The sequence below is a fragment of the Volvox carteri genome (assembly GCF_000143455.1).
Source record: "Volvox carteri f. nagariensis unplaced genomic scaffold VOLCAscaffold_72, whole genome shotgun sequence".
Lineage (NCBI taxonomy): Eukaryota > Viridiplantae > Chlorophyta > Chlorophyceae > Chlamydomonadales > Volvocaceae > Volvox > Volvox carteri.
Window position 1 is genome coordinate 295,353 of NW_003307615.1, and position 23,195 is coordinate 318,547.

Below are 23,195 nucleotides of genomic sequence, written 5' to 3' on the forward strand. Positions count from 1 at the left end.
GACTTACACGCTTTGCACGAGAAGAAGGATTTAGGATTTATTTAAATGAGTTGTTTGTATGTAACCCACTATAACTGATGGAGGGACGGACAGGCTGACGGACGGACGGATCTTGGGACCAGTCTGTTGTCGCACGGGGTCTTTCCTGGCAGATCGGAACTCTGCGACCCCACCCCTGAAAGCCGAATCCTTTTCCTCGTTGGCACCTAAGCACGGCAAGAAGCCCCCCGGCATTCAGTTAATCCTTGGAGAGTTCCCGTCCCTTTAGTATTTCGCCACTTCCCTTCCAGGAGGATCCTTCTCGTCTGGGTAATAACCTTTTTCTTGAAGCCAACAAAGACTATTCAAAGCTGATTTGACACTGAGTTTACCGCTATGTGCGCAGGCTCCGACAAAAAGAGGTTTTGTTGGAGCCTCAGTGCACGAGTGGTCAAAATTTATATGTCGGTTGAAGAGGTTCTCGACGCACGGGTGCGCTTCTGTGCGCGCTAGTCGCTGCGCTGCAGGCACAACCGGCTCTCCGGGTACCTCCGTTTTGTGTATCTGGGGCTGTGTCCGGTGCGGTGCAATCGCAAATATGTATACGCCTTATTGATATGTGATATATAGCTGATTACGGATGCGTGGCTACCAATACATTTTTGTATGTGTGCACGGGACGAGGAAGAGGAGGATGAGGGCTGGGATTAACTTGCTGTTGTTGCGAGAGAAATCGCCTGCGGGGCCGCAGCAGGGCGCAAGAAGAAGGGATTTCTGGGACCCGTGGGTCTTCACGTGAGGTCTCTCAAGCGCCAACCTGACAACCACAAAACACACGAGCGGCAGCGCTGCTTGTTGTTCTTGTATATCGCGCAACCGGGGATCTGTGACGTACAGCTTTTAGACTTACGGCTGTTATATTGGAGGTTGGCATCCGATGCACCGCGGATTGCCAGGCCTGGCGGGGCGGAGGTTAGCCAGCCTGCCCCGCATAACCGCACCCCTCCCTGTAGCCGTTGGCAATCCACGTCTGTCTTTTCTGCAGCATCAAAGTGCCAGGGCGATTGACCGGGGACCTTTACCTCCAAGGTCAAGGTCATTACTACAGCCATTGGACTGCCAGACTGACAAACAGCGCTGGCAGCCACAGCAGCTACCTTTCCCATTAGCTAGTCCGCCTACCACCAACAAACAGCACCCAACCCCCGCGCCACCACCTCATCACCACAGACCTGCACCGCGCACACCGCCGCCATCGCCAGCTGCACTTTCCACAGCGCTGCAGACCCGGAGCGTCGTCGTAATTCTAATATTTCTACTTCCCCCACACCCCATGGGTGGCCACCCCATCCACGTCGAAACAATCGCAGTAAGCGCTACCCCACCCGCACATACACACTCTCTCGCTTCAATCCACAGCAATTCCTGTCTCTCCTTCTCCTCCTGTCTCCCGTTCTCTCTGCAAGAAACTATGCGTACCGGGAACGTGTGCCCGCGTGCGCATGCATGTGGATAAAGTGTGGGTGGGTGCTTTCGTGCCGTTGCAAGGGTGGCGGCCCCCCCGCCAGTCGCCGTCTTTTGCCAGTCTGGCGGGCTGTTCCGTTCTGTGCTCCCCACCCTGGCCCCCTCTCCTGGCTGCCACCGCCATCGCACATCCCAGTAATACGCCAGGTGCCATCCGTCTGTAACACACACACACACACACACACACACGCACACAGACACGCACACAGAAAGACATACGCACAATTAATCGTGTGCAGATCCTCGTCAGTCCTTGCCTGAGGCTCAGACCATGGACACACACACACACACAACCTCACATCAGCTGCCAGAATGCGAGGGTGCCGTCTACGGCCACCGACACAATGGTTCGGTCGTCCGGGCTGAAAGCCAACTTGGCCACCGGAGCTGAGTGGACGGTCGCTGCCGCCACCTCATTGCCGTTGTGCCAGTCAAATACCTGCGACCGAGCAACCGCGACGGGAGTGCCGCACGGTAAGACGAGAACGTAGAGGGGCGGGGCAGGGCAGGGCAGGGCAGGGCAGGGCAGGGCAGGGCAGGGCAGGGCAGGGCAGGGCAGGGCAGGGCAGGGCAGGGCAGGGCAGGGCAGGGCAGGGCAGGGCAGGGCAGGGCAGGGCAGGGCAGGGCAGGGCAGGGCAGGGCAGGGCAGGGCAGGGCAGGGCAGGGCAGGGCAGGGCAGGGCAGGGCAGGGCAGGGCAGGGCAGGGCAGGGCAGGGCAGGGCAGGGCAGGGCAGGGCAGGGCAGGGCAGGGCAGGGCAGGGCAGGGCAGGGCAGGGCAGGGCAGGGCAGGGCAGGGCAGGGCAGGGCAGGGCAGGGCAGGGCAGGGCAGGGCAGGGCAGGGCAGGGCAGGGCAGACGATAAAAGGTCCGTCCCTGAAGCCGTTTGAAACGAGCCCCTTATCCGCAGCATAAGATGGCTGCTGCCGTGCGCTTGGAAAGCGCAGACACACACAGCCGCGAATGTACGCATGATCGCTTCACCTTGACAGCGTTGTCCGCGCCGCCAGTGGCGAACACGACACCCCGGTTGTCACTGGCCACACATCCGCCCTCCACGCCGTGAGCCTCCACCTGGAGGGTGCCGTACGTGTGTGTGTGTGTGTGTGTGCGTGTGCGTGTGGAGGGTGTAGGGGGCGGGGGGAGGGGGAGGATTGGACAGACGATTGAATGTGGGAAAGGAGGCTTCCCTTCCGAACGACCCCCATCAACCCTCAACCTGCCTCTCCCCGCTCCTCCCTTTTATCCCTCACCATCTATCCCACCCCCTAAAACCCGCCACCGCTATCCCGCAGTGGGCCCCCACCCGGCCCCCCAACCACCACCCTTGCAATCACCTTGGTCCAGCGGGGCTCGGGTCCTCGCACGTCCCACATTTGCACCTTGCGGTCCAGGGTGATGGTCACAACCGATACCTGCTCAGCGTGGGAATTGAACCCTGTTTTGTAAGCTTGGTAGTATGATAATTCTGGGGTCATATACTGTTCCTAAATCGCGCGCCTACCCGCCTACGTCGCCACACCCCGCCCCCCTCCCTAACCCCCCACCCAATCCCATCTCTTGCCTTATCAGGCGACACCGCCAGCCCGCGTATCATGGAGTTGCTCCGCCAGGTGACTCGGGCTTTCTCGCAGCCCAGCTCCCACAGGCTCCAGGAGCGGTCCTCGGAGGCTGCAACCTGGGCGGGAAGACCGCGGGGTGGACCGGGGGGGGGGGAAGACGTGACTTTCCCACCCACCGGCGGGCGGTACGGGACTCTCGGGTGCGCACGAAGCGAGGAGCCGGGAGCTACGGTGAGCACAGTAGTAGTGGCATAGGGGCACAGAAAGGCTACGTAGAAGGACGTAGAATGGAGCTTCAAACACGCCTTGAGCCCGATCCGTACACCGCCGTACACCGCCGTACACGCTTACCACATGTTTGTCGTCCGCCATCACCGCCACGTCCACCAGCTTCTCCATGTGCAGCTTCATGTGTGCGGCCATCTCTCTGCTCCGGAGGTCCCAGCACCTCAGCTCTCCACCCGCTCCCCCCGTCAGCAGGAAGCCCCCGCTAGAGGGAAGATCCAGGGGGGGAAGGGGGAGGGGGCGTACGGGAGGCGGGGGGTCAGGTACGTCTTGATAGCAGCTGGGGGCCCTCCCGATTGACGCATCCGGAGGTTCTTCACCGTCAGGGGGGTTGAAATGAACTTCTCATACGTTTCAAACTGAACTGTGCATATAGTCCTGATACATGTATATTGTGTGTGTGGACGTGTATGCATGTGCATGTGCATGTGCATGTGCATGTGCATGTGCATGTGCGTAGGAACTGCAAAAGTCTGGGCATTACCATTATCTACCTGATCTTAGATAAAGAAACCGTTAATTTTATACATATTATACTTGCTATGTAGTATGTATGTACGTGTGTCTGTCTGTGTGTGTTTTTCCTGGTCTGTGTGTGCGAAGGACCAACTAAATAGCGAAAATGGCGGAGGCGGGGGCGGCCACATTGTACGACGGCGCAACAGCATCACAAGCGGCATACGTTAATGCGACCGATACTGCGATGAATACACAGCGTTAACTGGTGGACGGACAGACGGACAGACAGACAGACGGACGGATGGATAGACGGACCGAGTGGCCCGTGGGTCATGCCGTACCCACCCGTGTGCCAATTTCATCGCGGTGACCCCCACTGAGTGCGCCAGGGAGTGGGCTCCAGGGATGACCCACAGCGGGGCGCACAGGGCACCACCGCCCGTGCGGGCATGACAGCGGATGTGGCCGTCAGCCCAACCTGTGTATGTGTGTACGCATGTGTGTACGTACGTATGTATGTGTATGCCCCAGGGGACCAAGAGGGGGGGGAAGGGGGGAAAAGGGAAAGAGCAAGAACGCGTTACATTGAACCGAATCGAGTCGTCGGTTCAAATCGATTCACAATTGGGGCAGGTTCGACATCTTCGACATCGGAGACGGGTTGAAAGCAGTTATGCATAATGATGATGATGATGATGATGATGATGATGATGATGATGACGCTGCTGCTGCTGCTGCTGCTGCTGCTGATGATGATGATGACGATGTGCATCATCACGAAGCAAAGGCGGCCCGACTGCCGACACGTCCAAGGCACTAGGAGCTGCTGCTGCTGCTGCTGCTGCTGGTGCTGCTGCTGCTGCTGCGGCGGCTGCTGCTGAGCACCTCCCGCTTCCGTAGGGGTTGGGGGGAGGGCAGTGCTGCACTACTGCAATACACGCACATGCGTTGCGCACGCAGCAAACAAAAGGCTCGTGCGCTTCATTGCAAAAGCCACCTCGACCCGAACCCCTCCCCCCCTTCCCCCCCCTAGCAATTTCCAGGCAAAATCTAAATCAGTTCTGCTTCTTGTACACTCTTTCCTTGGCAGCAGCTTCACTCGTTCGTGGTTCGTCTTCCCCTTCCTCCCCGCCGCCGCCGGTGTCTATTATTAGCGGTTCACTCCCCTTCACTCCCCTTCACTTCCCCCCCGCCCGTGCCGCCCCAACTACTCACCCGAGACAATTGCATCACGTGTCATCGCGCAGCATAAGGCCCCTCCCGCCTGGGATGGCTCCTGGGCCTTACATTGCATCGTGAAGTCCTAGGAAGTGAGGGGGGGGGCAGCGGGGCAGTGGGTTCTAGACGCAACATGCTGAGGGCTGGGGGCCAGATGATGACGTCCACCACCGCGGCTGTGTTTCCCCTCTCCCCCTCTCTCCACCCCCCCTTTCCACTACTGCTACCTGCACACTCCACACCGCTACGGAGCCGTCCGACGAGCTGACCGCCACCGCGTCGCTCTGCCCCGGGGCGAAGGCCACCCCGGTGGTGCAGCCCCCCTGGGCCTGACTGAGGGTGTGCAGCTGCAGGGTGGTTCGGTCCAGTCTGGAGACGGGGGGGGATTGGGGGAGGAGGGGGAGGTAGCTCAGGGAGGGGGAGGAGGAGGGGGAGGAGGAGGGGGAGGAGGAGGGGAGGAGGAACTGAGCGGGGTGTTAATAAAGGGTATGGAACGGGTGTTTGAGGGGGGCCAGTGGACCCGAACACGGTGGCGGGGGTGGGGGGTATTGGGGGGTAGCGGTCAAAGAGGCCGAGGTTTAAGTTGTGGAGTGGTTTGGTGTGGTACGACACATACACACACACGCATACGCACCTGAGCACGGCCCCCTGGGTGGTTCCCAGCAGGAATGCGGATCTATCCGCGCTCAGACAGAAGCTGGTGATGTGGCTTCCCGGGGCGGCGGCGAAGGGCCTCAGCTCCCTCCAGGCACCCCCTGCGGGGTTGAAGGCGGACAGACTGCCATCCCGACCCGCGGCGATGACAGCGCCGCCGCCCTCCGGGGACAGCAGCAGCCCACCGACACCGCCACCGCTACAGACTGGGTGAGCCAGCTGGTGGGACATGTACAGTGAGTGCCGGGAAAGGGGGGAAAGGTGTAGAGAGGACAGGGGGGATAGGAGACCATCGGAACACTGACTGGGGACGGATAGTCTGAAACGTGGGTCTCAACGAGAGGATATGGGGGGGGCTGAAGGGGGAAAGAGAGGGAAAGGGAAGACAAGGAGAGAGGGGAAGGGAGTTCTAAAAACCCCCCGGTGCGAGTTGGGGCCAGCCGTGTTCGGGGGGTGGTATGGCGGAGCCGTACCAACGGGATTTTATTCCCTCACCAGCTCCTGAGGATCCAAAAAAAGGAGAGGGTGTGGGTGATAGAGCCCTAGACGGCGGGGGGAGGAGGGGGGGAAACCAAAGCCCTAGGGGTTTCCCCTCATGCCACGCACCTACCTGCACACTCATGCGCTGCACGTTAATGGTGACCACGTCACCGCTTGCCGTACCGCAGTACAGCCAGTTGCCGTCCGGGGAGAACAACAGACTCGTGTACTCGCGCCGTATGGAGCCGAGCACCACCTGGACCAGGACAGCACGGGTAACACCGAGGTGGCGCGGACAGGCGCGGGTAGGAGCTGGAGGAGGAGCTGGAGGAGGAGCTGTGAGAAGTAAGTTGTCCGTGCCAAGTAGCAAACCCAGTACCGCGTCATCTTCCTATTTCCCCCTCCTCCTCTCGCCCCCTCCTCTCCCCCTCCTCCTACTACGCCTACTGGTCAGTTCTGCTGCTTGTACACTCTTTCCTTGCAGCAGCTTCACTCGTTCGTGGTTCGTCTTTCCCCCTCCTCCTCCGCCCCTCCTCCTCTCCCCCCTTCCCTCCTCTCCCCCTCCTCCTCTCCCTTCCTCCTCTCGCCCTCCTCCTCTCCCCCTCCTCCTCTCCCCCTCCTCCTCTCCCCCTCCTCCTCTCCCCCTCCTCCTCTCCCCCCTTCCCTCCTCCGCCCCTCCTCCTCTCCCCCCTTCCCTCCTCTCCCCCTCCTCCTCTCCCCCTCCTCCTCTCCCCCTCCTCCTCTCCCCCTCCTCCTCTCGCCCTCCTCCTCTCCCCCTCCCCCCTCTCTCCTCATCCTCATCTCCGCACTACTAGCTGCACTACCAGCCGCATTACTGGCCGCACCCAACCACACAGCTTGCCGTACCTGTTTCCCGGAGATCTGTCCCGAGTAAGGGTCCAGTGTCCAGATCGTAACATCCGCCGCCGCCGCTGTCGCGAACGTGTATGTACGGCCGCCGGCAGCCGTCCCGTGAGCCCAGGCGGCGGCGGTTATCAGCTGCAAGCCGGAAATTCAGTTGAGGGTCGGCAGTCGATGATAGGTGGTGGTGGTGGTGGTTAGCGCTAGCAGGGGACTGGAGACGGCATGGGCCCCAGGCTGCCGGCACCAATAGCAGTGGCAGTACCAGGATTATCCACATCAGGTCAGTCGGGTGGATGAAAATGAGAATGAAAAGTGTCGTACGATTCAACCTAGGATGGAGGACCTGGTTAGGAAGGTTAAAAAGATCACCACTGGCTGTTTTGTTGAGGTTTGAAGTTTGGGCCCAGCCCAGGTACGCCGTACAGGTGCGCCTTACGGCCGTCGTACTAATACGTGTTTTGTGGCCACCAACCTTGAGCGGCTCCAGGGGGGCCCGCGTGACGACCTTCATGGTGGCCGTATCCAGTACGACCAGCTTAGCGCCCCTTCAAGAAACAGGTACGGCGGGAAAATACGGCGGTGGAGAAACAGTTGCAGATTCTTGGCCGATATTACAGGATCAGTTTTGTCAACGACAAGAGCGCGTCGGGGCTGCGTCAAGCCTTATATGGGTACTACACCTTACCCTCCATCCGTACATGCCGTACAACCATTGCCCTGGATACTATGCAACATCATCACCACCACCAGCAGCAGCACCTCACACAATTCAGCGCCGGCATATTTTGGTGAGCAACGCAAGTAAAAGTGAGGGTGGATACATCACACACAACACACCTGCTTTGAGAACTTGCAACCCAAGGCAAAGGGGGGGGTGCAGCTCTAGCAAAATCTTCCGCAGATGTACAAGTACAGCGTCGGAAGGCATCGTACACCGTTGTACACAACTCACTTGCGGCAGCACGCTGACATGAGCAACCGGTCGTCATGCGAAAAGGCCAATGACGACACCTCCAAATTGTGCTCCGAGAACCTTTCAATTAACCAACCGGGTCGGTTGGAGGTTGGGGTTCGGCGGTTGGAGGTTGGGGTTTAGGTTAACGTCAACCGATATGGGGACGTTGTTGGTGCGGTGGGGGACGTGTGCATGTACGTGTCACAGAAGCAAACATCCGCTGGGTGGTTGCAACACAAGGGAAGCAATAACCACCACTAACCGCCAACGACCACGAACCGCCTCAGGTAGGGCTCCAGGCGAGGGGGGGAAGTGGGCGGCGGCAAAAGGGCTATTCGGTTCAGAGGTGGAGATGAAGAGATGGGGACTTTAGGGAGGGTGTTGCAGCCATAAGAAACCAAACAAAGCACTACTGCAGCGCCTCTGCACTAATGCCGGTCACAGACAGACAACCTTATGGGTTACAACATGTACCGGGTTTCAATACCAATTGGAGCAGCTGGCCACTGAAAAGGTGTCTTTCGATGATGACTACAGCAGAGCGTTTTAACAGTATTTATAGACATTGTGTATGCCGTAATGTGCCATAGCTACTACAATCTGTCGATCCTCGGTCTTTTGCTGCAGGAATACCATCACATAAAGTGGACGGGTGCTCTCTGATCTCAGAGCAATCATCAGCATCATCACGGGGCTGCGACCGTTCCAGGGTAACATGCTATGGGGTTGTTCTGATTTGGTTAATGCAGCTAGGATGGATATATGTTCGGATAGGATGGAGATAGGTTCCGATTCGTTTAACGGAGCTAAATATGCGTGGCACTTTTTTGTTTGATTGTGCATTATCCTGACGCGTATATATACGTTTTAGATGTGAACTAATCATCTCCCACCCCAGCAGCAAGCTGGAGCTTGCAGACTGTGTGCACCTGTGGCCGAGTGGTTAAGGCGCCGCCCTGCTAAGGCGGTGGGGTCTCCCCGCGTGCGTTCGAATCGCATCGGGTGCGATTTTTGAATTTCGGCATTGTCGGTATATTAACAATTATCTCCGGTCATATTGATGATGATTCCATGCCTTTCAAAACTTTGACTTTTTTGGATGCTGGTTTATAGCATCATCGACACCAGCTGCAGCACTGCTAGGGTTTTCCGAAGCGAGAGCGGAAGCTAAGGACCCACGCTCTTGTTCTTCCTTCCCATCATCCGCCATCACACCTGGTTTTGGAGCTCAGGCTCCCCAGGTCCCAGATCATCACATCGGCCTGGGGGCCCCCCTGACCCGTGGCAAGCAGCCCGCCGCCGTTCTGTTAACAGCGGTTCAAAGGGTTGGGTGTTGAGAACAATTTTGTACCGTTTACCGTTGGTTATATCGTTAATCGCGTAATGGTGTCGGTGTCGTGTGCCAACCTTGGCACGTATGTGCAAAGCACTTAGTATGTGTGCACATCTGTGCACGTGTGTAATATCTTCCCTCCGGTGACCCGGAGAGTGCCCAAAGGGAACATCGCAAATCGCGATACATATATAATCTCTTGTATGTATGGATGTACGAATGTACGGACATGGGTGAGGTCATCAAGCTGCCACAGCATACGCGGCCTGGGTGGGTGAAGGCTCTGGGGAGGGCGCCAAAATGTCGAGTATGATGTACGACTGCCATCATGTAACGCCCAATGTCTACGTGGCCCAGCGACTCGGCGACCCACCGACATGGCGAATGCGGTGATGGAGCTGTCGTGGCCTCGGAGGATATGCTGGGGGGCCAGGTTGTCCTGCAAGGCGGGAGGTAGCAGAAGCGAGGTGGGGCCGGCCGCAGGGATAACTTAGATTCCGTGTGTATGTATGTGTGTATGTATGTGTGTATGTATGCGTGTATGTATGCGTGTATGTATGTGTGTATGTATGTGTGTATGACTTAGATTACACTGTGGGCCGCGAGAGCCGTACATACATGTGTGTATGTATGTATGTGTGTATGCATGTCTAGGCAAAGGGCCCTAGATCACCCCGGGATCGAACCTGGGGAGGTGTTCCCCAACACCTGTGAGGTCCTGCGAGGAGAGGGGAGGCGCTGGAGCCCGTGGGGCCGACACTGACTTGGGTCGGACTTTCGCGAGCTGGGTCACAGCAGCAGAGCACTTTCTGATTCCCTTACGCTGCTGCTTTTTACCCCATTCCATTGTTCCCTCCCTGGACCAGGGCCGGACTAGAGCCCTGGCGCAGGGAAGTCTGCTTAAGGCGCACACCGGATATGCCCCTGGGGTTATGCAATATGCGGGGCAAGCGTATGTGGTCGTCTGCTACTAGGGGAAGACGGGGTGGAAGCTAGGACCGCAGGGCCCGACGTGACGAGGAGGCCATGGGCACGAGGTGAACACCACAGCCCGCAGGCCCAAATGTGGGCGTCCTTTTGGAAGGGAGGTGCTTGAACTGGTGCGACTGCATGGGTGCGGAAATGCGGTTATGAACGCGCGAACTTTTCGGTCGGAGACGGGGAACAAATCTAGTTCGCTCCGACATTACTAACAGCTAGGGCCAGGCTGGCCATGCAGCTGGTTTTCTCAGGTCATGTTGGGTACGTTTTCAGGAAAACATGCTTATCCGAGACGCGAGAGAAAACGACCTTTGTGGCGCACATGCGTCCGAGACACGTTGCCATGTGGCTTGCCGCACCTCGCTGCCTAGGATGATGGCTGCACCGCAGACCTGAGCAATTGTAAAAGGTCCTCTGGAATTCGGAATGGCTTGCATTGAGCCAGGCAAAAGGCCACTGCGGACAAATGGACAGTTCAATTACAGGTAACTTAGAGCACTCGTTCATAAGCGATCACAGACTCAATATAATATAATCATACTTTAGGCCCTTCATGTGCCGGAGTACAAGTGGCATTTTGTCGACTTGAGATGATGCAAGTTGACAAGACAAGGTTCGACACTAATCTAAGCGACAGCAACAAATGGAGCCGTTAGAAGTGAGGACCTGTAGATGTTCAAGCAGTAATGGTCATGAAGCACATGCATGCGACCCGTACACACGCACGGCAGCATTTGGAACCCTTTCCCAGGGGTCCGTTTATATAACGCGCATAACAGCGCGGACGAATATTCCTACGTGGAGTGCCTTAATCATAAGCACCTCCGAGGGGAGAAACCACTACGGTTACGGTGTGTTCTCCCTCTACGACACGAGACCCGCAGGACTCACTAGCATCGACCCGTGCAAGATCCTCGTGCATGTTCATAGATGCTTCTGAGCCCAAGAGGCCATGCTGTACCACGTATATAAGGATCTGTCTCCAACCGTCTTCACAGCTCCAGCTGCGGCTGGGGGGTAGCTTTGTAGGAACAGGTTCATGACAGCTGAGTTAAGTTCAGGAGAAACAGTAATGGCCTCACTTTGTTAAATGCTTTTGAGTAGGTTGCTATCCAAACCTGTGCTATCCAAATGGGAGTGTTTCTGTGCTTTGCCAGGTAAGCGCCTAGCAGGGCCCGGGGTAGAAGGGCCCGTTGACAACGGATAAACCTCTGGCACCTGCGTCCTCGGACTTGCCGTGTTCAGGTCCTCTGTGCGGCACAGGGCTTCAGGCCGATCGGCATTTCCTTGCTAAGCACAATTCCAGCAGCGGGGTCTTGGCTTGCTTTTGGACGCATTCTTCTTGGTCCAAGAAGCGCACTCCAGGAGTGCGCTGAATTGTGCCTCATGCGCCGCGGCCGGAACAGCACCGCGGTTTGTAATAAAGGGGCTATCTATGTCAAAGATGTGGGCAGCTCCAGTAACCCTTGTGCACCTCTTAGCCTCAAGACAACCATGAACGTCTTGCCGAATGCTCCACGGACAGCGCGGTTACCTCAATTTACATAAACCAAGGTGAATGAATCTTAATCATAATACCAGGTAGTAAATAGTGATGCAGTTAGCTGGTCGATACCGGCAGTTTGACCGGGTGGCCGCTAAATGCTGTCACATAAGCAAAACGGAACATTTGGGGTGAGGGATCATTTACAATACGCCACAGAAGCATGTCATTCCCTCGTAGGGACTAAGGGAATTGACCCAACACAACGCACTCATAAGCTTTAACCACTCAGTAATAGTATGTCCTGTGATCTAGCTGCGTGGAAATGCATATCGGCAATTCCGTTGGAGCCACAGCGGCCATACCTTCTGTTGCACTGTTGCAAAGCACACGGACATATGGACGTTACGACTGCCGTACTGCAGCTTAAAACTTCTCAACTGGAGCTTGCACAGCATATACAATCAATGCGTAGCTACCACTGTTTCGCATTCATGTATCAAAACGCTGGTCCTAAGACGAATATAAAAACTCTGAAGTAACTGCCTTTCGTGTATTATCCTTGTTAAAGAGGGACTTCGTTATTTCCACCCTAATACAACATTCTTTGTAATACCTTTGAGTTGACCCATATGTTGAACTAGTTTTTTTGGCTCTATTCCGCCCACCGACCTAATGGCGTAAGCTTGCACAGGGATAGCGAACGCCGCCATGAGCCTCCGCCATGAGCGCGGCAAAGCCGCATTCCCGCCTAACTCGGAAAACCTGGGTGGGGTACAACTTATCTTGGACGAGTACCGCCACATGCAAGAGCGCATCAATGATATTCGGCCATCCACAGTGGAGCTGGCAGCTGCCAAGCGCTATAAAGAGGACATGTCCTTGGCAGAGCGTCTCAGCCGAAATCGGGCGGCACGCCGTGCAGCCCACAATCCAGTTTCTGCCGAACACGTCAACAATCTGTACCACATGTACAGGTCAGCCGACGCCTCCGACGACCCGTCCATAACTCATTAGGCGGAAAAAACAAACCACCGCCAATCTCCTGATATGCGCGCAGTCATATCTTAAAAAGCACGTCTTACAGTTCGGCACTTTCATGAGCCTAAGGGAGGAGGCAGAGTCCCTGTTTGACATGCAGGGCGAAACCCCCTCCAAACGTCTCATCACCCCGCGACTCCGACCGACATCTCCCCCCTCACCCTTGCTACATCCGACCCCTTGTACCACAATAAACATCTCCCCCCTCCAGACGACCATCCCCCTCTCCTTCTCCTCGTATCCTTGGTTGCCGCCCTCTCTCCCACGCCCTCCCCGGTCCTTCTCCCCCACCAGCTCGTTGCTAAGAATTTCCCAACCCCTCCCCGCCCTTCTGCAACCCGTCCCCGCTCTTTCCCCCCCGTCAGGCGCATAGAGGAGTCGTACACCCGTACCTCCCGGCTCAAGAACCCCTGGGACACTACCGTGTACCCCGTCTACCTGCGGAGGGACTCCAACCCCTACCAGGACATGCTCAAGGTGGGCCGCTAGGGGCCGAGAGGGCCGAGGGGCAGCGCGAAGTGGGGTGTTGGGAAGGGCACTGTTCGGAGGGGCCACCCCCTCCCGTGGAGGAATCCTTCAGAGATCCAGTGGAAGAAACTAGAGCGCCGAGTACCGCTGCTGTCGCTGCAGTAGCAGCAGCACTGCAGCAGTAGCAGTGCAGCAGTAGCAGCCGTCGTGGGCGCCTACATCACCAGCAACCTAGCGACTAAACCAATGCCAATCAACACGCTGGACGCATTTCGTAATTTCACGCAGTAAATTTAGTTTTTCGTCGTCTATGCCCCGTCTGTCCCCTTCAACACCCTTTGTCTCTCACCCCCTCACCCACACCATGCACCTCACTGTGTACTTAGGCGGAGATGGAGGCCATGCGACCCGCCTCGGCCCCCGCCTGGGCACGCGACCGCAGCCGCCGTCACGTGCCCCCCGGCGACCAGTACGCCGGTTGGAGTGTACGTGAATCCCTGGGTGCCGCATTTCCCAAGTCCAGGTGTGTGTGAGAGAGAGTGTGTGTGAGTGTGTGCGTGTGTGTATGGTGTCGGGGGGTGATGTCCGGGTCGGGGACTCATGGGTTGGGGGGAGCGACTAATGGAGGTGATGGGTCGTATATCCGTAAAGTGCAGAAAGCTGTGCATGATGGGGGTTTGGTGAGGTGAGCTGGAGATCCATTGGGGACTGGTAGGGAAGCCAATCGCCGCGGGAGGCCGTGGCCAGGAGGGGGTCCACACTGCTGCGAGGAGGAGGTGGAAAGTGGAAGAGGGGTGAGAGAGGAAAAGACACTTTGCGTGTTTGCATGGTCGTACGGGGCAACCGGCCGCTCGCCAAACCCGGGTTTCCCTGTCCGTCGCCCCACCCGCCCCTCCAATACACACACGCGGGGGTCGCAGGTACGAGGAGGCTCTGCGGATGGCTGACCGCGCTACCTACAAGAAGGCCATGATGGCTGAGATACTCGACAAGCGGATTTACAAGGAGGCCGAACTAAAGGCGCTCTTCCGCGCATATGCCCGCCTGGCTCCGCTGGGGGATAAAGAGACGGTGGCGGCCGTGGTTCGGGAGCTCAAAAAGGAGCTGTTTGTCAAATGATGGGGCGGGGGATGGGAGGCGACAGGAAAGGATGCGGTCTGGCTGTCCGTCGGGGGCTTCTGGCTTGGGGAGATTTTACGATTGTTGTGACGTACATACATACATACATACGGTAGGGTTTGGCACTACTGGTAAGGCGCGACCATTGCCCCCGGGAGATCCCGGGATCGATACCGTTAGGGTCAAAAGTCCTTCCGATGGTGGAAGGCATTGCGCCCCTAGTTGATGGACGGTGGTGACCTGGGATAAAGTTAACCTGCGAGCCGACCAGGAATGGAGTTGGGCCGCTGTCGACCCGGCAGATTCCGTTGGATGCTGGTGGTGGGTGCGGAACCTTAGCGATCCACTGAGAAGTTGACTAGGGTGACTGGATGAGGGTGCCCCGAAATACCGGGGAAGGCAGGGTTTCGCAGGGTAGCTGCCACGGGCGAAGATACACCCCCCTGTTTCACACATCATACATACATGTCTACATACATATAAACTGTGATACTTTAGATATACTGTAACAGCATTCGTTCACACGGACAGTTATATGAGGTGTTGCAGGGTGAGGCCTTGTCGTACGGAGCTTAGGCGTAGGAGTGTATACATAAGGCCCCTTTACGTATGACAGGGAAACTCTGTGTCGGAAAGCGCTGTGTGGGCGCGTGGACGAGTATGGCTCTGACCCCTGGTGCTCGAGTGACGGTGATGTCAATGGTAGCGGCACTGGCGGCAGCCGGGTTACAACCCCGTGTGCCCCCGTGTCTAAATGGGCGCAGCGGTCACGCACTCTGAGGTGTGTGTAAGGCCCTTCAGCTGGTTTTAGATTCTTTCCTGTCATATTTAAACGTGTTGGCGCTTGTCGTATGTAGTGCTCTCCCTTTCTATGCGGATGGTTTGAAGAGGTTGCAGGAAGAGTGAAACACAGCCCACACGCACCTGGAAGAGGTTATATTACTACTATTCTTAGCTTGGTGCCCTTTTCGCTACAAACTCGCTAGTTTGCCTGTAGCTTTGTCTGTATTTCTTACGCAGCCCAGTCCCGCTTACAAACACCTCGGGGTTCCCTGCCTCAACACCATCCCGTGCCGTGCCGTACCATTGTCACGCCCTCCCCCCGTGTCCGCGGCTACCAGTCAAACCTGCTCTCCACCCCCACCCCCGCACCCGCTGCCCCTCGCGGCAGGCCCCACCCCAACCCCTCACTCTGCACGCCACGCTACCGGAAAGGCAGAAAGGCCCCGCACCAGAGCCAAGCTGTACGGGTCAAGCTTCACACCACCGCGGGAAACCTCCTTCCATCTTCTCCCCCCTCTTAAAACACGCGCACAGCCCACACGCACCTCGTGCTTCCGTAACTGCACCTTGACCTCCAAGACCCCCCCCCGGGAACCACGACACTAATCCCAACCGCCAACGTACATCCAGTACGGCCAAGAGAGCAGCAGGATCACTAGGGGCAGTGGGAGGACTGCACCCCCACCCTCGCGGGGCAGCCTCCCCCCCTTCCCTCCTCAAAAAACCCCAAACCCCCCCCCCGGCCAATGCCTCCCCCCGACCAGCTTCCCCCTCATCCGGCGTTGCCGCCTTTCTTCCGCCGCTTACGACCGCCCTCGGCCCGGGAGCGCAGAGGCTGCTTAGGGTCAAGGGGTGTGTGTGTTTCGCCGCGACGGCCTCCACCACCACGACCACCGGCCTCACGACCACCACCACCACCACCACGACCGCCGGCGCCGCGTGATTCGCCCCTGCCACCTCTGGCCCCGCCACCTACGGCCCATCCGCCTTGCCCTGCGCCTTCCAAGCTAACGAAAGGGCCGCCACGGCCTCTGCCCCCATCGCCGCGACCGCCGCGACCACTGCCACGTCCACCCCTGGGGGAACCCCTCCCAGCCCCCGCACCGCCCCCCCGCACACTGGGCATCCCGCGATCCGCATGTCCCTGGGGCCGACCGGTCCCTCCCCGCCGCAGGAACCCGGGGGACCCGCCCCTGCCTGCCCTCGCCTGCTGCCGGGGCTGCTGGTGGTGGTGGTGGTGGTGGTGGTGCTGCCGGTGCCGCAGCCCCGCGGCCCCCTGGTGCTTTGAGTCATCGCCACCTCCGTCGCTGTCGTCGCCATCCAGCCCCGCCGCATCCGTGCCCTGGAAAGCATGACTACAGTGCGCGAACGAACGAACGAACGAACGGATACAGTGACAGGACAAAGCGAGCTTTAACCAGGTTCGTCAGATTAGCAGCAGCACGAGCGAGGCTATGCGTTGGAATCCCGACACACACGCCTCCCTAGCTCATCGGACTATAATCGCGGGTCTTTATTGTTGATGGGAGGGCTGCTGGAGCGGCGGCCCTCATCGGGACCTGTTTGCGCCCTGCGGCAGCCGTGAGCTAGCGTGAGCATATCCGCGGGCTTCAGCTAGATCTCGTAAATAGCCTTAAGTTAACTCTTTCTTAGCAAGCCCTTTGAGCCGTGCGGCCCCCTCCCCATGGCTTTCATAGGGCAGCAGGCCGGCGGGTGCGTAGTAGGCTATGTAGCGATTAGCACGACCCCGGCCAAGCGTGAGCCACACGGCGATCAGAGGCCGCAGACCGACCTCCCACCTGTCGGAATCCGTCACTTACCCGCCGCCGTCGTCGTAGTCGTCGTCATCTTCGCCGTACGGCCCATCGTCGCCCCTGATATCCTCATCATCATCCTCATCTTCGGCGCCCGCAGGGGAGTGCCTGGGCCGCCGTGGAGCCGGCCTGGGCACACCGTTGACCGGCCCTGCCGCCCCCGTGTTCCTCCCTCCCTTCCCCTCTCGCCGCCGCTCCTGCTGCGCTTCTTCGTCATCATCATTTTCATCATCCGCAGCTAAGAAGAAGTCATCTTCCTCTTCCTCGCCGTCGTCCCCGCCCTCACTGCCCAGCTTTGCCGCAAACGCATGCCTGGGCCTCTTCGCCCCTGCCAGCTCGGCCTGCTGCCCGTGTGGCTTCTGCGGCTGCGACTGCGGCTGCGCCATCGCCCCCTCTACACGCGCGCGCTTAGCTGCCAGCCCGACTGCCCCCCTCTCTACAGTTGGCAGCCCGCAGGAGCCTTGCGGCTTTGCGGCACCGGCTTTGCCGCCTCCTCTAGCTGTTGCTGGGCCTGGTGCTGGCCCCCCGGACTGGGTTCGCGTCACCTGCTGTTGTTGCGGCTGCTGCTGCCCGACTGGCGGCTTGTACGGGCCCCCCCGCGGCCGCAAAAGGCCCCCCCGCGCCACCCTGCCGGCCCCCGCATCTCCCTGGCCCCCGTCCTCCTCCTCCTCCTCTTCGCCCTCCGCTTCTTCACCCTCGCCGTCACCCTCATCAACGCTGTTGCTCTGACCCTCAAGCTCGTCAACGCTGCCGCTGCCGGGCTCACCGCCGCCGGCCCCATCCGTCACCGCCGCCGCGGCCGCATTACCGTCGTCGCCGTCCGCCGCGAGAAAGAAGTCATCGTCGCATTCGTCCGCGTACCCATCGTCACGAAGCACCTCCTCCTCCTCCTCCTCCTCCTCCCCATCGGGCTGCCTCTTTTCCGTTCTTGACGTCTTGGCACTGTGACGCTGAGCGCCGTGCTTCGGAGCGTGCTTCGGAGGTGCTGACTGAGCCTTGGGGGCACGGTCAGCTGCGCCCCTCCTGTTCCCCCCGGCCTTGCTGCCCTCAACCCCATTAGCCGGTAAGCCGGAGACGGTAGCCGCCACTGCTGCTGGGTGAGCCGATAATGCCTACGGTGCGGCCCAATGTAAGGTGGGGTGCTGAAAGTGAGGAGCTGATCGGAATGTGCTCCAGCGTATCACACAGGCGCTGTGTGGAAAGCGACACTTAACCAAATCCAGATCCAGATCCACAACGGTGGAACAACAGTATTCCGCACACGCGCGCACACATCTAACCGCTAACCGGGGTCGGCGCGGTCAGAAGATAACAGTACGGTAAGGTGCAATGCCATGCCGTACAACAGTACGATGTAATGTACGACAATGCACCCAGGACGTACCTTGTCGCCGAGCAGCGCCCGCCCCTCGTCCGCTTCCGTCACCGCCGCCACCTCCGCTACTTGTCGCCGTACAATGGCACGGAGCCGTTCGCGCTCGGTCTGCGGAGAGTTAGCGGTTGGTAGTTAGCAGTTAAAACTAACAGCACCAACTCCCCCTGAGAACCATCTGTTGCAATCTGCCTTTTACAGCATGTAATAATGCAACCACGCTGCGTTTCCACACGCGTCGTACTTCTGCCGTACTCACCTCAAGATGCTTCTGGGCCTCTGGGTCCTCGACGTTGCGCAGAATGGAGACGTACTTTTCGCCCTGTGTCAACAAACCACATGCAGCACATGGCATGGCAAGAGACAACAAAGACTCTGGAAAGGGCCCCCCCCAACACACACACACTCTGGTGTTGGCCGCGTGAAGCAGATATCGACCTGGCGACATATTACCTGGCGACCTCACAGCTCCCCTCAATCCCCCGAACCTCCGCTCACCCTCGCCCTCCTCCCCCCCCGCTCTCCCCTGCCTGCCCCGTGGCCTCCGGGCACGTCGACAAGTTGGTCAGACACGAACACCCATTGGACCCTGTTCGTGCGGGCGGCCAGGCGGGCTAGAGTACGCACACACATGCACCACGCATACCCCCCCACCACACATACGTCGCCCATACCTAGGGCGCCGCTATGCCCCATGAAGTCCACACTTCACACTTCACACTTCACACGCAGCAAAGTACGCAAAGCTGTTTACCCGGACAGCGGGACAGGTCATATCCACATGGACATGGCCTCGGGGGCGCTTTGGACCCCAGTTGGCTGTGATACACTTCACATCACCGCTTGCCCCCGTCTCGATTACTGTCGTACAGCCGTACAAACGCCTGATACCGTTTTACCTTGGGAAAGTGCTTGACGTACATGAGGTCCTCTTTCAGCGCCGCCAGCTTTGCCCTCGCCGCTTCGGGGTCCAGCGGCGGCCCAGCAGCCTCCCCGTCCTCCTCCCCGCTGCTCTTTCCGCTGCCGCCGCGGCCCCCCTGGAGTCCGCGCTCTAGCTTTAGAATGGCCCGTTCCAGCTTCACTCGCTCAAAAAACTTTATCTGCAGCGTGATGGATCCACTCCGCCGGGTGCCCCAGAGTGGGACACCGTGGGAGGGGGGGGGTCAACGGAGGGGGCGGATGCCAAGGCGGGGTAAGGGAGGTAAGGGGGTAAGGGGGTAAGGGGGTAAGGGGGTAAGGGGGTAAGGGGGTAAGGGGGTAAGGGGGGGGAGAGCACACAACGGCCCATGCAACCGCTTTACTTCCCGAATGCGAACCCTCCTGGGTGGTCCCCCGGGGCCCCCGCAAACCCACACGCGCTCCTGCGTTTTGTCTTGCCATTGTGTGCATCCTCCGCCACCTCTAATCGCTTCTTCTCATCACAAGCATCATCAGCATCTCGCGGTGCACCGCCCGTCCTCCTCCTCTACCGCATTCCCCCCTTCCCCCCAGGTACTATCACCTGCCTTGTGATATTTGACCGCGTACTTCTTCTCCAGCTCCTGCCGCTGGTGCTGAGCCAGGGCCTCCGTCAGCTCCACCAGCTCGGCCTCCTTGGCGGCACGGACCCGTGGGTCGAGACCTCCCTGAGGGAGGAAGTGGGGAACGGTTGGCACGACGACACAATACGACAATACACACACGCAGCACGGAGGTCAGCGGCCATTGGCCGTGGGGGTTGAGGATTTGCGACGACGCAGAGGAAAGGGAAGCGGCGATTACGGGTGGGCATCATGTACAGGAAATGAACGGCAGCTGCAGCGCCGCGCGCTCGCCCTCCGTCCGAAGGTTGCGAGATAGGAGGTCGGGGGAGTCTCTATTTTTAATGGGAGTTAATTGCCGCGAGTAATTTGGGACGCACCCGCTTGAGCAGGCGCTCGACGCCACGGATTTTGTTCTTGACAGAGCGGTGCTTGTTGCTGCTGCTGCTGCTGCTTCCGGCACTGCTGTCGCCGCCGGGCTTCTTGGAGATACCTCCCGCGCGCGGGCCCAAGCGACCCCGCCCCATGCCTCGGCCGCGGCCCTGTCCCCGGTCTCCGGGGAAGCGGCCGCGGCCACCGGAGGCGCCCGGTCGCCCCATGCTGGTCAAGCTGTCGCAAAAGAATGAACTCGCATGCGATTACTGGTGGTTTGTCATGCCTTGGATGATAGGAATTACAATAAGGCCAGGTAAAAAAGTTTATTGTTGGCGGCGCAAGCCGAAACAATTAGCACCTAGGCGTGAAAAGAACTCTGTCGACATAAGTTGATAGATTGTAAGCTGTGAAGATTTATAAAAGCAGCCTTTACGGTTGCAGGCGATGAACGGTTGTGTCGCAGTGCGCGGGCGATGGCGGTGTCGTGCGAGGGAGACGACGAGCCGGACGCCTCCTCCCTGCAAATCCACGAAGCAAATTGTTGGCTGCCTAGTCGTCTTCACTATACGGTAATTAAGCCTTGATAACTGCTGGTATATTAGGTGAGCCGTGTGGTGTACCTCTCGTCATCAGGCACGCAAACCAACCGCATATCACTGCCTGTGCAACGCTGACGGAAAACATCCGAGCACTGATTCGTTGCTTGTCTTTTTGGTGGGTTTCGCATTTCCGGTAGTCATTCTTTAACTAGTTACTATTACTGTGGGAGAGATGGCAGCTCCCAATCAGCAACAGCAACAACCGATGGTTGATCACAAACGCGAGCCGTGCCCAGACCGCATCTTGAATGATATCGGTGGTGCCTTCGCCATGGGAGCCGTGGGCGGCGGCATCTGGCACCTGATAAAAGGAACTAAAAACAGCCCTTCAGGCTATCGAATGCGGGGAGCCATAGAGGTGCGATTTTGCGCCGACGCCTCCCGGAAGGAGCGGAGATACTTGCCGATCAGTCGCCGGCACCAGACATGCTCCCTACCATCCACTTCACTTTTGTGTACTTCACCATGTGCGGCACCCAAACCGCTTTTAGCTTGTTTGGCTCGATACTAACTCAACTTGCCTTGAACCCTGGGGTCGCACCACAGCACAGGCTCCTCAGACCTTAGTACCTGCCCCGTTGGCCCCAACCCTGCTCTAAGGCAACCGGGCCCAAATACTCCACAACGTTCAAAATCTGATTCTGAACTTACCATCACCTCTGTAATATCCATCATGCAACACAACGATACCCAGCTACGCACATCCCCATCCCCGTCAGCGCCGCACATCGCCCTGGCCAACATTGACGCCAACAACGGCTTTAAGCCGGCCACTTAACAACTCCATGTCGCGTTAAACCGACTGTGCGTTGCCGCCCTGCCATTCCTCCATGTCCGCCCTTTTCCCTCTCCCCTTTCCCTCCCTGGACTGGGTGTATTACTGGCCTGTATGGGCCTGTGTGGGCCTCTCCCCCCCTCAGGCCGTGCGCCGGGAGGGCCCCCGTCTGGGCGGCAGTTTCGCCAACTGGGGCCTCACCTTCGCCCTCTTCGACTGCTCCCTGCAGTACGTCAGAAAGAAGGTGAAAGCATGGGGGGTACGACGGGGAGCGCAGACGATTGTCGAAAAGGGCCAGCATGGGGAGTCGGGGGAAGGGGAGAGAGACCTTTGCGAGGTGGGGGAGGGGGGAGGGGAATCCAGGGGATAAGCGAATGCACAGTCATGTGCAGCCAACGAGCGAAAAGGGAAGGGGATGGAAGGGATGTTGAGCAGCGAGGGAGGGCGTCGTGTGTGTCGTGTATATGTTAGTATGTATGTATGTTAGTATGTATGTATGTGTGTATGTATGTGTGTGTATGTATGTGTGTGTGCAAGTGGTACTTACGGCCACGCGGATTATGGGCGCGAGGAGGTGTGTGTGTGTGTGGGGGGGGGGGAATATTGAGCGGGAGAGCCAAGGATCGACTTCCGACATGACCTGAGGGGGGGGGTCCGGAAAGGGGGACGTGCGCTGTGCGCGTATTAGAAACAACGGCGGTTACACATCTTGTTCTTGTGTAGCGATAGCTCAGCTCGATCTTTCAACGCCACGTTCCTTATGGCCTGTCTGCAGGCACTCCTACCCACCTACATACACATACACACACGCCCCTCCCGCCCCTCCCGCCCCTCCAGGAGGACCCTTGGAACGCCATTGGCGCGGGGGCGCTCACGGGCGGCTTCCTGCAGCTCCGGTTCGGGCTGTCCTCCGCAGCTAAGAGTGCGGCGTTTGGCGGCTTCCTGCTGGTGAGGGGGCGGGGCAGGGGCGGGGCGGGGAGGGGAAAGAAGGGACTGGGGGTGGGCTGCGTGGGAGAATGGGAGTGGAGAGGAGGGGAGGGGGAAAGAGGGGGGAACGTTCTGGGTGTGTGTGTGTGTGTCTGCCAACCGATGGGGGGGGAAGGAAGGGGGGGGAAAACAGTATGATGAGCAGGAAGGCTTGAGGTGTGTGCATGTGTGTGCGTGTGTGGTGGGAGGATCGGATGGGGGCGGGCTGGAGCGGAGAGAGTACCACAGCCGCATCCATATGTGACTTCACCGCCCTCATCCCGACCTGCTTCATTCCCCCCCTCCCCCCTCCCCCCTCCCCCCTCCCCCCTCCCCGCTGTCCGCTGTCCGCTATCCGCTGTCCGCTGTCCGCACACAGGCCCTGATTGAGGGGTTGGGTATTGCCCTCACGAAGCTCACCTCGCCTCCGCCCCCCGGGTTGCCACCTCCCACCATGGGCGGACCCATGGGTCCAGGGGGCCCTATGCCGCCGCCAGGTGAGTGCTGGAGTGGCTTTCCCCCCTCCCGCTGCCCCTGCCGTGTGTTTGGTTGAGGTGGCGTATGACTTAGTGGGAGGTCACTATGTGTGC

General features: G+C 58.8%; 4 protein-coding genes across 4 annotated transcripts; 2 read left to right on the plus strand and 2 right to left on the minus strand.

The window, feature by feature from the left end:
- Positions 1–613: 613 nt before the first annotated feature.
- Positions 614–10,797, minus strand: VOLCADRAFT_107639 (uncharacterized protein; the record flags this gene model as incomplete). The annotated part of the gene is made up of 20 exons (XM_002957327.1): positions 614–716; positions 1,803–1,942; positions 2,484–2,573; positions 2,837–2,914; positions 3,040–3,177; positions 3,413–3,551; positions 4,151–4,283; positions 5,021–5,108; positions 5,251–5,392; positions 5,658–5,896; positions 5,983–6,033; positions 6,173–6,219; positions 6,284–6,413; positions 7,025–7,156; positions 7,494–7,566; positions 7,974–8,054; positions 9,192–9,280; positions 9,683–9,748; positions 9,996–10,027; positions 10,650–10,797. The coding sequence occupies 20 exons, from the start codon at positions 10,795–10,797 to the stop codon at positions 614–616; spliced, it is 2,139 nt and encodes a 712-aa protein (XP_002957373.1).
- Positions 10,798–12,271: 1,474 nt separating this feature from the next.
- On the plus strand, positions 12,272–14,401 carry VOLCADRAFT_107640 (uncharacterized protein; the record flags this gene model as incomplete). The annotated part of the gene is made up of 4 exons (XM_002957294.1): positions 12,272–12,750; positions 13,180–13,291; positions 13,669–13,805; positions 14,203–14,401. Exons 1-4 carry the CDS (start codon positions 12,485–12,487, stop codon positions 14,399–14,401), a joined length of 714 nt encoding a protein of 237 aa, XP_002957340.1. The 5' UTR covers positions 12,272–12,484.
- Positions 14,402–17,000: 2,599 nt separating this feature from the next.
- On the minus strand, positions 17,001–20,489 carry VOLCADRAFT_98439 (uncharacterized protein; the record flags this gene model as incomplete). Its single annotated transcript, XM_002957328.1, has 7 exons — positions 17,001–18,110; positions 18,383–18,481; positions 18,630–18,692; positions 18,869–18,959; positions 19,292–19,489; positions 19,898–19,995; positions 20,271–20,489. 7 exons carry the CDS (start codon positions 20,487–20,489, stop codon positions 17,001–17,003), a joined length of 1,878 nt encoding a protein of 625 aa, XP_002957374.1.
- Positions 20,490–21,075: 586 nt separating this feature from the next.
- Positions 21,076–23,038, plus strand: VOLCADRAFT_47214 (uncharacterized protein; the record flags this gene model as incomplete). Its single annotated transcript, XM_002957295.1, has 4 exons — positions 21,076–21,222; positions 21,785–21,883; positions 22,477–22,587; positions 22,985–23,038. Coding segments are annotated over 4 exons (411 nt in total), but the record flags the coding sequence as incomplete, so codon positions are not given.
- Between the last annotated feature and the right edge of the window lie 157 nt (positions 23,039–23,195).